At 39.0% G+C, this 15,536-nt stretch overlaps 1 protein-coding gene across 11 annotated transcripts in view; it reads left to right on the plus strand.

Annotated features, from left to right (window-relative positions):
- The window catches only part of Cdc42bpa (CDC42 binding protein kinase alpha), a 296,605-nt gene that overhangs the window by 268,321 nt on the left and 12,748 nt on the right, over positions 1-15,536 (plus strand). For 6 of the 11 annotated variants that reach the window (XM_045157767.1, XM_045157773.1, XM_045157792.1 and 3 more), the window contains 3 exons: positions 542-665; positions 2,056-2,173; positions 11,264-11,446. In XM_045157767.1, the coding sequence (XP_045013702.1) occupies positions 542-665; positions 2,056-2,173; positions 11,264-11,446 (425 nt within the window). The remainder of the gene's footprint in view (positions 1-541; positions 666-2,055; positions 2,174-11,263; positions 11,447-15,536) is intronic. The other 5 variants (XM_045157818.1, XM_045157782.1, XM_004653262.3 and 2 more) reach the window with 1 other exon arrangement.

Genomic DNA, 15,536 nt, shown 5'->3' on the forward strand with positions numbered 1-15,536 from the left:
TGTATGTTTATAATTGAAAGTGAAAAATGCACTTTATAAGCTGTGCCTAATTTCAACACAAATCTTTTTATATACTCTACTGATTGTTACTATTAATTCATGACCTAAAAATCTCATTGTGGCTGGGGATATGGCTAAGGGGATAGAGCTCACTTGCACAAACAAGAGGACTGGAATTTGGATCCCCAGCACCTATGAAATACTGAGGGCAAATTGGGGCTCCTGTAATCCCAGCACTCCGAGGCAGAGGCTGCATCCCTGGGGCAAGCTGGTAGCAAGTCTAGCTGAATCAGTGAGCTCGGGGTTCAAGTAAGAGATCTTGCCTCAGAAAATAGAGAGAGGAGCAGTCGAGAAAGACATCCTTCCTCAACCTTTGGCCTCTGCATGAACCCACACAGATGTGTGTCCACATTCCCAACAAATATGTACACCACATACACAATCACAATTGCACATATTATACAACTGATTGTAATATTCAGATTAATGGATAAAAATGGCATTTTAGCAATTTAAACAGTGTTATTATTTTTATTAACAGAAGGGGATGAACTTGTAGTTCCAGAAACGTCAGATAATAGTCGGAAACAAATGGTTAGAAATATCAACAATAAGCGACGTTACTCCTTCAGAGTCCCTGAGGAGGAGAGGATGCAGCAGAGAAGGTAGATCTCTACTTTGTACTCAGTCTCCATCCATGCTTCCAGCATCCAAAGGGCTGTCAGTGATCATTCCAAGGAAACTTGATGTTTAAAGATCTATAATTTGTCAGTTGTATCAAAAACTTCAGGACTGGGATATGATTTAATAGCAGAGTGCTTGCCTAACAATTATGAAACCCTGGGTTCCACCTCCAACACTGCAGCATAACAACAAAAATCCTCCGCCAAGGAGGAGAGCCCTCCTTTGAACTCTTTCAGAGTACAGAGAACACTGACAAAGGGCCATGTTTTTACAGAAATTAACAGCCATATTGGTCTAGAAATGCTAAACTTAATTTTTTCCATTTGTACAGGGGTAATGCACTGTATTAAATGCATAAGGTCTTTCATGGGTTTGATTATAGAAACTAATAAAGTATTCTCTAAATTAAAAAAAAAGACCCTGTTTTGATTCACGTGTGTGTGTGACAGAATAGCTATGATTTTTGAAATGTGTAACTTTCTAAAATGAAAACATAAACAACTGTGCATACAGTAAATTTGTGTTTGCTGAAGAAAGTCAGAATCTGGGTCTAGTGGCTTGCACCTACACTCCTAGCACGCGTGAGACTTGGGCAGTGGCGTTGCCATGAGCCTGGCCGTGGACTACAGTAGAGTGAGTTCCAGGTCAGCTGGATTAGAGTGAGCTCTTGCCTCAGAAAACATAGAAATAAACAAAATTCTCAAACCAAAAAAGAGAGAGAGAAAAAAAATTAGATTAACTGTTCTTCATGAACAAACAGAAACGTGTTTTTCTTTTGTAGTTCTAGGTACATTTTAAAACATTTCTAAAATGTTACCAGTTATTGTAAAAAAAAAAAAAAAGTATGTTTTCAGAATTATCCGTAAAATAGAGCAGAGGTTCTTTGATATCTAAATATTAAAAGATTAATCCCAGCATTTGAGAAGCAGAGGTAGGAGGATTGCCATGAGTTCAAGGCCACCCTGAGACTACCAACTGAATTCCAGGTCAGCCTGCGCTAGAGAGAGACTCTACCTTGAAAAAAAAAAAAAATTAAAAGAATCTTTTGGGGATCAAGATGTAGCACAGTAGGAGTACTTGCCCTATATGCATGAGGTCCTGAGTTTGATCCCAGCACTGAACAAAGGAAATAAATAGATAAAAGGAGACTTTCTTTTCCCCCACCTAAAATCATAAGATCTTCTTACTCATAATAGAAAAAAATAGCATTCTAAGGAATTAAATTATTAAGTAATATTCTTTTATTCTATCTTTAACATGACTTAACTTTTATGATTTTTTTAAAAAATCAACATATAGTAAATTTTTTTTCTTAAGTTCCATAGAGATTAAATGTGAAAACACTGTCTAAAGGGGTGTTCTGCCTTGCAGGGAGATGCTACGAGATCCAGAAATGAGAAATAAATTAATTTCTAACCCAACTAATTTTAACCACATAGCACACATGGGTCCTGGAGATGGAATACAGATCCTCAAAGACTTGCCCATGGTAAGAGGAATGAAGAGTGATGTGTATGTGAGTGGAGTGAAGAATAAATGGGAGGCACATGGAGCGGGGAAGGGTGAATACTTAAGTTTAAATGTGTATGGAGATTTTACAGGAAATGTATCAGTATGTCATATCTAAGATACATGATGACATTGCTGATAAGAAAGCATGAAATTTAAATACTTGTCAAAAACAAACCAAGGTTTTTTTGTTTGTGTTTTGTTTTGTTTTGTTTTTGAGGTAGGGTCTTGCTCTAGTCCAAGCTGACCTGGAATTCAGTATTGTAGTCTCAGGGTGGCCTCGAACTCACTGAGATTCGCCTATCTCTGCCTCCCAAGAGCTAGGATTAAAGGTGTGTGCCACCACGCCTGGCTCCAAACCAAGTTCTTAATAAGGTCTATACCCTAGAAATTTGCCACATCTAAATTTACTATTGTTGGTGAAAGAAACTGCATATTTGAACAAGTTCTATGACAAGTCCAGGTCTTGGCTACCAAATCACTAAGATTTCTGTTTATACAGATATTTGGTCTTTGTTCTCCCCAGAACCCTCGTTAGCTTGGTTATGTATAATCACACATCTCGGCTAACTGTGAAATTAAATTTTATCCCTTTGCCCAGTTCTTCCCTAAAAAAAATAGTATGACACAGGGAGATTATTGTATTTAACAGTATGAAGATTGGATTTATACATTTGTTCTGTTAAGATGAAGAATACTAGTAATTAGCAAACTATGTGAGTTGTTTGCTGTTAACCTTTCAATACCACACTCTTTCAGCCCACTACTAAAACTTGATATGACCCTTTTAGTCAGTGGAGATTGCAAGTAATTTGGGAGATGATGGCTAATCTTGATCTCAATTTCTTTTTAAGGAAATAGTCTTAAATTAATCTCGTTTACCAACTCCCCTGTAATAGAAGAAATGACAGAGAATAAAATAATTCAATTTGATGTAAAGTGAAGCTTTATTTGTTTATTTTTAAATACTATTTGTTTGTTTGTTTGAGAGTGACAGAGAAAGAGTCAGATAGATAGATAATGGGTATGCCGGGGCCTCTAGCCACTGCAAATGAGCTCCAGATGCATGCGCCACCTTGTGAATCTGATTTATGTGGGTCCTAGGGAATTGAGCCTTGAACCGGGGTCATTAGGCTTCACAGGCAAACGCTTAACTGCTAAGCCATCTTTCCAGTCCCATGAGCTTTATTTACTTACTTATTTATTTATGATTTTTCGAGGTAGGGTCTTGCTCTAGTCCAAGCTGACCTGGAATTCACTATGTAGTCTCAGGGTGGCCTTGAACTCATAGTGATCCTCCTAACTCTCCCTCCCAAGTGCTCTAATTAAAGGTGTGCATCACCATACCCAGCTCTCTTTTATAAGATTTTGTAAACCTTTATGTGGGTACTGGGGAATCAAATATGGGTCCTTAGGCTCTGCAAGCAAGCACCTTAACCACTTACCGATCTCTCCAGCCCATCCAGTGAATATTTTTTTCAAATTTTTATTAACAACTTCCATGATTATAAAAAATATCCCATGGTAATACCCTCCCTCCCCCCACTCTCCCCTTTGAAACTCTATTCTCCATCATATCCCCTCCCCATCTCAATCAGTCTCTCTTTTATTTTGATGTCATCATCTTTTCCTCCTCTTATGGTGGTCTTGTGTAGGTAGTGTCAGGCACTGTGAGGTCATGGATATCCAGGCCATTTTGTGTCTGGAAGGAGCACGTTGTAAGGAGTACTACCTTTCCTTTGGCTCTTACATTCTTTCTGCCACCTCTTCTGCAATGGACCCTGAGCCTTGGAAGGTGTGATAGAGAGAAGCTGAGCACTCCTGTCACTTCTTCCCAGCACCATGATGTCTTCTGAGTCATCCCAAGGTCACTGCCACCTGAAAAGAGAAGATTCTGTACCAAAAGTGAGAGTAACATTAATATAAGGGCATGAACATTAAGAGAAGTACTTACTGAGCAGTTTGATAAGCATAGTGTATACATTTAGCCAGACAGCAGCAGACGTTACACCCCTAGGGCTCATAACTACCCCTGTTTTAAGTTTTCAGTATCAGGGATGTATTCCCTCCCATGGAGCAGGCCTCCAGTCCAATTAGAAAGCAGTTGGTTTCCACAGACATGCCACTATTGCACCTGTTGGCTCATTTGGCCTGGCTGGCCAAATAAAAGGCTTGCAATGTCCCCAGTGAACATTTTTAGTTAACTTATAAAAGATATTTTTGTTTATTTCATGGGGAAAACGTAAGTCTACTTTCAGTCTGAGCACTTTGTTACAAATGTCTCAGTCACCTGGCCATGCTTTATTATCTTTTTTATCTTTAAGATGTTATTATGATAAGGATTACTATTACATAGTCACAGTAAAATTCATTCTTTATGAAGTTATATGAAATCATTCACAATAGTGACCCTTTTGGAACAGAGATTTTCATTAGCTCTGCTGAGTAAATATAAAATACAAAAAACTCGATAGATCAAGGACTTTACCCACTCCTGCCTTCTCACGAGCAGAAGCTCTTCATATTCTCCCCTCTTAATTTGTAATATCTCTTTAAAACAATAAACAAAAATGGGTATAATAATATTTTCCTTATAGGATGGATATAACAAGTGAAATGCTGACTATAAATTCCTTAGGACAATACCTGCACTTAGAAAATAACCAATAGGGCCAGATGAGGAGGCACATGCCTTTAATCTCAGCATTTGGAATGCTGAGATAGGAGGATCATAGTGAATTTGAGGCCAGCCTGGGACTACAGAGTGAATTCCAGGTCAGCCTGGGCTAGAGAGAGACCCTCCCTCAGAAACAGGGCTGGAGGGATGGCTTAGAGGTTAAGGCATTTGCCTGCAAAGCCAAAGGACCTACGTTCGAATCCCCAGGACCCACGTTAGCCAGATGCACAAGGTGGCGCACACATCTGGAGTTCATTTACAGTGGCTGGAGGCCCTGGTGTGCCCATTCTCTCTCCCGCCCATCCTTCTCTGTCAAATAAATAATAAAAATAAAATATTTTTTAAAAAAGAAAGAGAAACACAGAGGGGGAGGGAGGAAGGAAGGAAATAGCTAATTTTTAGTGAAGCCAAATAAAAATTTAAGACCACATTAAATATTAAAAACTATTGTACTTGTCTATTATATTTAAAAGCAATGCTATTTTTCAACTTTTACCTGGAGTAAGAGCTCAGATTTCTCTCCATTCTTTTCCCATTCCAACAGCCTCTTAAAATCCTCAGACTTCTTTTCCTTTAATCTAAGCAATGAATGTAGCACCATCAGTAGTCCAGAGCCTCTGTTACTGTTTTTTGTGTTGTTTTTTTCCTTATGGAGTTACAGTGTCAGGCACAAAAATACCTTAATAGAAAGAACTTTTTTTTTTTTTTTTGCTTTTGAGTCTGTTCATTAAGAAGCCTATTTTACTATTTTATTTTAATGAAGTACAATGGATGCACTATAAATACATACATGTGAAGTGTACCGTTTGGTAAGGTTACACATATACACACACCTGTGAAAACATGACCAAAATGAAGACAATGAAGAAACCTAACACCTTCCAAAGTTTGCTTCTCATGTTCTCTGTGAGTTTCCGTTGCCTTTGTCCTGAGCTGAGCACTGTGGATATTACTATAGGTGAGTTTGCACTTTACAGAACTGGAATTACAGTGAAGACTCTACTGTCTGGTTTCTTTCACATACATGGTTATTTTGAGGATTCATCCAAGTTACTGCTGTATTAATATATCACACATTTTTTTTGTTTGGTTTTTCGAGGTAAGGTCTCACTCTGGCCCAGGCTGACCTGGAATTCACTATGTAGTCTCAGGGTGCCCTTGAACTCACAGCAATCCTCCTACCTCTGCCTCCTGAGTACTGGGATTAAAAGTGTGCACCACCACACCCAGCTCATACATCATACAATTTTTTTTGGGGGGGGAGTTACGAGTTAAAGTCTCACTCTAGCCCTGGCTGACCTGGAATTCACTGTCTCAGGATGGCCTTGAATTCATGGTGATACTCCTACCTCTGCCTCCCAAGTGCTGGGTTTAAAGGTGTGCGCCACCACACCCGGCTCATACATCATACATTTTTATTGCTATGTAGTTCTCCATTTGTATGGATAAACCACAAATTTGTTTAATTGCTTACTTGTTGGCAGGTATCTGGGTTATTTCCAAGTTTTGGTTTTTACAAGTAAATTTGCTGTAAACATTTGCTATACAGGTTTTTGGATGGACAGGTTTGGTCTTTCTTGGCAATTAGCCTAGGAGGAGAATGGCTCATATAGTAGGTGATGTTTCAGTTCAGACACTGCTGGGTCGCCAAAGCTGCTGCACTAGTTAGCCTCTCCCTCAGAGTACAAGGCAGCAAGTGTGCTGCATACCCTTACTACCAGCACGTGAGTAGCCTGTTACCTCGTCTTTTCATGAGCTTCCCTGTTGCCACTGACCATCTTCAGAGAGAAGGGCTTCAACACTTCTGTCTGATAGATGAGAATCGTGGTTTTCTTGGGGTTCTAGAGTTCTGTTCATATTCTGGGTATCAGACATTTATTAGATATGACTTAAAATGTCACTTCAGTTAGAGGCTTTTCTTTTAATTTTTCTTACCAGTTGAAGAAGTCTTTGACTTTGATGCAGGCTAGTTGATCACTGTTTCCTGTCCTGGACCGTTGTAGTGGGTCCTACCTGAGAAACCTTTACCTTTCCCAGGGCCACCTTGCTCCAGAAGCTTTGTGTAGCTTTTACATATAGGCCAACTTGTCTTGGTAAATCTTGTCTCAGTCAACTTTTCTCTATGGTACAAAATACTTATTGAAGTTTGTTCTCCCTATCTGAATAGCCATTGGTTCTCACACCATTTGTTGAAAAAAATCTCTTCATTTTCCACTACAGTAACTTTTCACTTCTCTTAAAATCTGTTTATAGGGCTAGAGAGATGGCTTAGCGGTTAAGTGCTTGCCTGTCAAGCCTAAGGACCCCGGTTCGAAAGAACTTTTTAATTATGACAAACAGCTGAAATGTGACTCTGTTTATAGCCTGTATTTAAAAGATAAGAGTGGTTTGAATTATTTTAACCAAACTTTTGGGAATGTGGGTTTTTTTCATAAATGATGTATAGTTAGCATTATGTAAGTATAGCATGATATTAATTTCAAACACATACATACATTACAGAACAACATACCATGTCATATATTCTAACTACATAAGAAAAGAATTATAGAAAATTATTATAGAAATTCTGTAATATCCCTCATATTGCAGTATTTTCCTTCAGATGGAAGAGTATCAGTATTTAATATAATCTTATTCTCCAGAGGGTTGTTCTGCCATCAATTAGAATCTATTGGTTACTATTCCAAAAGTGTTCCCAACTTTCATAACACAATGAGATATGACCTGACACAGTTAGCAGTTAAAATGTTAGGAGAAATTTTATATCAATATCTTTCTTCCTTCACTCTCCCACCACGTAAAGCAAAAGAAAAATTGTGTTCTGTTTGTTTTGCAACAGGGCATTGTTTATGCTCATACGTGCTCATGTAGCCCATGCTGACCTCACTCTTGAAGCCATCTTCATGCCTCAGCCTCCCAAATGCACCAGGTGTGCGCTACCATGCCCAGCAGAGATCTGAATGTATATTGTTTATTTTGTTTTGTTTTGTTTTGTTTTGTTTTGTTTTCTTTTGTTTTGTTTCGATGTAGGGTCTCACTTTAGCCCAGGCTGACCTGGAATTCACTCCTACCTCTTCCTCCCTAGTATTGGGATGAAAGGCGTGTGCCACCATGCCGACTATATCTGTATATTTTTGTTTAAGGTATTTTTTTAATTAATAAGTAAAACAAGTTCAGGTAATATTTGCAAACATCCATCTCTTGACTAGCTATAGCATGTGACCTTCTGTGCTGGTTACTGTTTATAATTATTCCTCTCTAATTTTGGGAATTTGTTTTCACCTGTTTTTGTTAATCCCTTGACCACCTTGCAAGGTTTTTGTTGTTGTTTGGCTGGCTGCCTGGCTGGTTGGTTGGTTGGTTGGTTTCAGGATTAACACAGGTGAGTTTTTTTCTAGCAGTTCTGTCCAATTTTTAATGTGCCTTCCATTTCTTTAATTTTTTTTCTTATCATGTAAGCATTGTTGTATTTACAGGACATGAAGTTGACGTAAATTTCTGAAACTTGTTTTTTCAGCTACTCATATTGTATGCATCAAGGATTACATGTTTCCAAATTGCAGTTTATTTCCTGTTATTTTCCCATATTTCTTCTCATTTCACTACCTAACATAATGTAATCCAGGGCTCTTTATAGCCAGCCACTAACCATCACATAATTCTTCAGAAAGGGAACACTTGATGTTTTTCTTTGTCTGCTGTAAACAAGCCCATACTACACCACACTAGTACATACACATGTATACACCACACACACACACACACACACATACTAGACACACATTTAAAAAAAAATACTGAGCTGGGCATAGTGGCCCATGCCTTTAATCCCAGCACTCGGGAGGCAGAGATAGGAGGATTACTATGAGTTCAAGGCCACCCTGAGAGTACATGGTGAATTCCAGGTCAGCCTGGGCTAAAGTGAAATGCTACCCTGAAAAAAAAATAATGCTGGAGAAATGGCTTAGAGGTTAAGGCACTTGCCTGTGAAGCCCAAGAACTCATGTTCGAATCTCCAGGTCCCAGGTATGCCAGACGCTCAGTGACACAAGTGCACAATGTTGCACGTGTGCACAAGGGAGCACACGTGTCTGGAGTTCATTCACAGTGGCTGAAGGCCCTGGCATGCCCATTCTCTCCCTCTCTCTCTCTCCCCCCCTCTTTCGACTGTTTTTAAAAAAAACTTCCTGAGCACATAGTAAGTGCTCAGGACCGTGCTTCTCTGGGGGTAGACACTGGTAAGCAATACAATAGTGTACATGAATGAAAAGAACAATAATATGTATGTCTGTATGAGTGTACATATCTAACAAAAAGCTATATTTTTACAAGTATTCCCAGATTTAAATGTGAGGCCAGGTGTGGTGGCACACGCCTTTAATCCCAGCACTTGGGAGGCAGAGGTAGGAGGATCCCATGAGTTTGAGGCCACCCTGAGAGTACGTAGTGAATTCCAGGTCAGCCTGCGCTAGAGACCCTACCTTGAAAAACCAAAAAATAAAAAATACATAAATGTGTTCCTTCCACTGAAATGGAAATATGAACTATTTCTAAAACAATGTGAATTAAATTTATCTGCTAATATATGAGGGCTTTCAAATACCCAAGGCATATGTTACTATCTGTGCAAAGAACATGTTCCCCAGTCATTTTTGTTTCATCATATTCAAACAATATTGCTTTCCTGTGAAATATTTAAGAACTTAGAAAATTAATTATCTTTAGAAGCTTAATTCTGTTTCTTTTATGCCAGATTATGAAATTGCTTCTGTCTTTTATATGGAGGGGTAGTTAAGTGAAGGAGTCACTATTTTCCCATCTTGTGTCTCAGATGTAAACCTTTTATATGTATCTTAATGTGCCAAGAACACTTGAGGTAGTGTCATGTCTTAGAAAGATATAGTAAACTAGTTTTCTTCAATCTTCTTTATTATTTTCTCTTTTAAATGAGTAGTTGTTGGTTATAAAGGAAAGTTTTTTCTCGTAACTGAATACAAGAATATTTTTACCACTGTTTTTTTAGCATAGTCCATTTCACCTGTTCCTAAAGCTATTGAATAAAGACAAAATATCTAACTTGGTGACCTTTGGGAGCTTTAAGAACTAATTTTGCTTCTTGGGCTGGGGGTACAGCTTAGTGATAGAGCACTCGGTCAGTATTGTGAGGCCCTGGGTCCATCCAAAACATTCAAAGAAAGGTAATTTGGCTTAATTTGACATTGCTTGTATATCAGTACTTTTTATAAGCAACCTTAGAAAGCACAGATCTTATGTCTCTAAAACAAAAGCAAGATCTCATATAGAAGCTTTATGTTAGGCCTACATAATTCTTGAGATACTATTTTTTAATCTTTATGAATCAGCTCATCTCACCCAAATGATCCACGCTGGGTTCAGTCAGCATGCCCTAGCACGTCTTTCTCTGTTACGTCACTCCCACTTTTTAACTTTTTTTTTGTTTTATTTATTTATTTGAGAGCAACAGATAGAGAATGAGGCCAAGAGAGAGAGAGAATGGGCACGCCAGGGCCTACAGCCACTGCAAACAAACTCCAGATGTGTGTCCCCCCTTGTGCATCTGGCTAACGTGGGTCCTGGGGAACTGAGCCTTGAACCAGGGTCCTTAGGCTTCACAGGCAAGCGTTTAACTGTTAAGCCATCTCTCCAGTCCCGTTCCCACTTTTAAAACTATGCTCACCTATTAAAGGGAAGATGTTGCCTTTACTAAACACACACTTGGCTTAAAGGTAAACCAGGAATAATTGTATCTCACAATCTTCTTCACTTCTGCTTTTGTAAAGTGAGATCAGTAAGAGCAGCACATGTCCTGTGCTTGTGTGTGCAGAACCAAGAGTGGTTTCAGATTTGAAAGAAGCAATTTGGGAGCATGCCTGTTAGAACAACTAAATTCTTATTCTTAGCTGTTTCTTTACCTTTTTCCCCCCCCCTGGTGGTATTAGAAGTTGAACATAGGACCTCACACATGATAGGCAAGCATTCTACCACTTAGCTACAGCTCCAGACCATGTTTCTTTGCTTTTTCTATGCTTAATGTTTTGGGTACATTTTTGTCATGTTTTGATTGTATCACATAAGAAAATAACTGTATTCAACTCTGAAAGTCTGCATCTTTAAAAATCCTGCTTCTGCTCATTTGACTAAGGTACAAGAATAATTTTTGTCAGGAAAATGATCTTTTGCAAATTAACTGACAATAAGATTACAAAATATAACTTTCCAAGGCCTAAAAATATTTCATGAGGGCTCAGTCTGATTTAAAATCCTGCTTCATTGTTTTCTATATGCATGTTATATGAAGTGTCACAAAGAGCTTCCGAATACATGTGCATCACCTTACACCTTGTTTCTTTTTTCTGTTGTTTTTGATAGCCAGGTTTCCCTTATCCATCCCCTCATCATCACGGTCTGATCTCCTCTCCGAGCAACTTTGAGCACATCTATCACATGACTGTTAATTCCGCCGAAAAGTTTCTCTCTCCTGATTCCATAAACCCTGAGTATTCCCCGTCCCTGCGCTCTGCCCCTGGTACACCACGCTCTGTGACTCTGAGGGTATGAACGGCTGAGTCAGATGCTAACTTTACTAACACATGCGGATTTCCTACTGCCGAGCCTAATGAGTAACTCCGCTGAGGTGGCACCATTTTTGGAATGTTTTCCTTTGGCCCAGTTCTCTCCTGCTAACTTAACTCCTACTCTTTCCCTTCCTCTTCTGTTTATCGTCCTCTTCCTCCTCACTGAGTTTTGTAGAAGAGTAGGGAGGATTTCTATATTAATTCCTAGTTTTAGATATTTGTTTGTGTTTGATAAAAGTTTTCCTACCATATTATTTTCAATTTTGGATAATATGTTTTAAAAAAACAAACTCCACGCAGATTTTTATTCTGTTAAACAACCAGAAAAGGGTTCCCTGAGTGTTTGAACTTTTTTATAGCTCATTACCCTGTGACTACTTTGGTTTAGAGAAATTTTTTATATTTGATTAGATGGATGTCTCTGGTAGAGCCTATCTACAGACCTACTGAATATTCTTTGTGAAGTAGCTTTAAAGTCTCTGAAATAATGGCATAGTATTACGAGTGAGTAACAGGCACACTTCCAAAAAGAAAGTAGATTTTTACAAATTTTTGAGTTGCTGACATGCATTCAGTTCCAACCAGATTCCAAGATATGAAAATTTAACTAACAAAACAAACACACAAAAAAAGGACGCAACTTTCTAAAGAAACATGGCACCTACTGGAGATTCAAGGGAAGTTAGTTTTATTAAACCAAATATTAAAATATTTGGATTGTATCATGCCAGCTTAGTAAAATGCCTTAATTTCTAAAATTTGTGCATGTAATAATTTCCCAATTCAAAATTAGTTATTTGTATTGTAAAATTATTCTAAATTAGGTTCTCAGTGTCATTGGCATTAAATTTCAATACTAACAGAATGTCTTACTTGTCAAAATTACCCATGATAAAAATCAGCCTTAGTTTGCCTGGCCACAAGTATGCATCGTCATGGCCCTCCATGTAAGGAAGTGCTTATACTAGCTGTCTGTGAGGAGAACACTGCACATTAGTGTGACTTTGCCCTTCGCTGAAGCACGTTTGTGAGTAAAAAGACCAACAATTTCAGCTTTTTAATACTTTTTAAATAAAGTTTATGTAACTTTATTTGGCTAAATGATACGCTTTTTTATAAAGTATTTTTTCTGTGGATCAATCCTTTATTATTTCAATTTTGGTGTGTAATAACTGGCATATATAAACTTAATCTTCACCATTTATTATAGGTTATATATGATTTATGGGACAGCTTGACGGGTAGTTTCCATTTCCTCTGATCCCTTGGCTGCACTGTGCACATGCACTGTGTCTTATCACGAGGCTGTTCTTGGTGTGAATGTTGAATTGCTAGCATTGACTGTTTTGGTTTTAAATTCTTTATGTTCTTGGAGAAAATAAGGTGAAGAGTTTGCTTTAAGCAGGTCACACACAGAATTACATGGACTTTGCAAAGCCAGTAGTACAGTTACCTCTGACAGCAGTGGGGTGGCCACTGGGGCGCCACTTGGCTGCCAGCTTGCCAGCGCTTTGGCACTGCTCTGCTGTCTGCGGTGACTCATCCAGAGCTATCACTCTTCCTTGGTGTCACGGTTGCCTAAGAACTGAGCATCCAGTTCCAGAATTTCATTAAAACCAAAGTTTTTTTAATCACATTACAACGTGTCTTTATTACTTCTGTCTTAAGTATTTCTGTTTCTTTTTTTTTTATGTTTTGTGTTAGATTATTTGATCTATACCATATTGTAGCCAAGAAGACAGCTGTCTTTTGATGGCATATAGATCAGGTAGCTAAGAATTACACAAATAAAAAAAAAAAAGAATTACACAAATTGCTACTGCTACTGTTGGGCTGGAGAGATGGCTCAGCAGTTAAGGCATTTGCATGCAAAACCTAGTGACCTGAGTTTGATTCCCCAGTACTCACATTAAAAAGCCAGATGCACAAAGTGGCAAATGCATCTAGACTATGTTTGCAGCAGCTAGAGGGCCTGTTGTGCCCATTCTCTTCTCCCTCTCCTCTCTTCTCTTCCTTCTTCCCTCTTTCCTCCCTGCCCCCAGTCTGTTTTCTCTCCCTCTCTCTCTTCCCCACCTCAGGCATGGTGGCACAAGCCTTTAATTCCAGCACTTGGGAAGCAGAGGTCAGAGGATTGCTGTGAGTTCCATGCCAACCTGAGACTACATAGTGATTCCCAGAAAATAGCATTCTGCCCAAATGATATAAGTAGTTTGTATCTTGAAAGCTCACACCCACCACAGCCATACCCACACTGTCATGTCAAACCAGTATGAAGTAGATCACTGTATCTTCTACAGAAAGACTCATAATCTGAACGTTACAAATTACATTACCAATTAATCCTACTGCCTGAATGAGAGTTAATTTATTTAGCAAGTATTATTCAGAATCTATTTTATTTATATATTTTTTTTTATTTACTTATTTATTTATTTTGTTTTTTCGAGGTAGGGTCTCATTCTAGCCCAGACTGACCTGGAATTCACTCTGTATTTTCAGAGTGGCCTCAAACTCACAGTGATCCTCCTACCTGTCTCCCAAGTGCTGGGATTAAAGGTATATGCCACTCCACCCAGCCCAAGCCTATTTTAGATGCTGGAGTTCAGTGTGGTCATAACTGCAGTCATTGTGATGAGATGGCCAAGGAAATGAAACTACAGTCATGAACTGGATGCTTCCCAGACAAGCAGAGCTGGCTGGCCTATGTCACCCCAAATAAGTGAACATCCCCAAGGGGACTATTCTGGATGAGGGGCTGCCTTCTGCGTGTTATGTCTTTGGAAGGTATGAGGCTGTAGACAATTAGGGGGACAAATGTAGAAAAAGAGGGAATAATTTGTGGGATGATGATACAACACCATCTCAAACAAAGAGACTTTGTAACTGATTGGCCTCACAGGGTGAGCTCCAGCTGGAGAAGCCCACAGCTGAAAGGGGAGCTTGGCTTTGTAAGTTCAAGTAGTAGGTAGTTAAGGAAGTTAGAGAGAGTACATCTGGGGATTGTTTCTAAAAGCTAAGCATTGAAGGAGTTGACACTTGAAAGAAAGTATGGACTTGGCCTGTCTAGGGAAAGAGCAGAGAAGAGTTAAAAGTTGTCAATTCTATGTGCAGGAGTAACAGAAAATAAAAAATATATGACCAACAAGTCAGCCCTTTAAAAACAGAGCAACAGAGAATATATGAAAAGAGCATATACAAGATTAATGAAATGATCCTGTTACTGGGGATTAGCACCATGCTAGCAAGGCAGGTGTGCAATGGGTTAAAAATTCAATTTTGAAGTCCAACATGTATACACCTAGTGATCTAGGTAAAATGTAGCCTTTAAGGGTTAGGGATATAGCTCAGTGTACAGCACTTGTCTAGAATTTACAAGACCCTGCATTTAACCCCCAGAACTGGAAGGAAGGGAAGATAGGAGGCAAGATGGGAGAGAGGGAGGAAGTGTATAGTTTTCAGGAGCATAAGAAGTTGATGATTGCCGGGTGTGGTGGCGCACACCTTTCATCTCAGGAGGCAGAGGTAGGAGGATTGCCGTGTGTTCAAGGCCACCTTGAGACTCCATAGTGAATTCCAGGTCAGCCTGGGCTAGAGTGAGACGCTACCTAAAAAAAAAAAAAAAAAAAAAAAAGAAGAAGAAGAAGAAGTTGAAGATTCTCCTCACCCACGTAGTGAATCCGAGACCTAGCCTGGGCTACATGAGACCCTGTCTTGGGAAAATAAAATTAGCATTTAAACAGTTAGACCTTTTCTCTTGTTGAACCTTACAAAGCATTCAGTTAAGACAGATTTCTGTCAACACTGACTGGCTAGCTAGCTGAGTCCCAAGCAAATGTAAGTCATACAACAAGCAAAATAAAGATGAGTGGGCCTAATTGTATGGACCAGTGTCCCCAGTTGACTCTCTTAAGCTGCCAGAAGAGAGAGTAGTCTTTCCTGAGCCCCAAGGGATTCAAGATTCGCTGGTTTTGAAACAGTAAAGCAGGCAGATATTTGTATTGTCTTTAAATATACGTGTTTGCCGGGCGTGGTGGCGCACGCCTTTAATCCCAGCACTCGGGAGGCAG

This window comes from Jaculus jaculus, chromosome 1 (genome assembly GCF_020740685.1).
Source record: "Jaculus jaculus isolate mJacJac1 chromosome 1, mJacJac1.mat.Y.cur, whole genome shotgun sequence".
NCBI classification, from domain to species: domain Eukaryota; kingdom Metazoa; phylum Chordata; class Mammalia; order Rodentia; family Dipodidae; genus Jaculus; species Jaculus jaculus.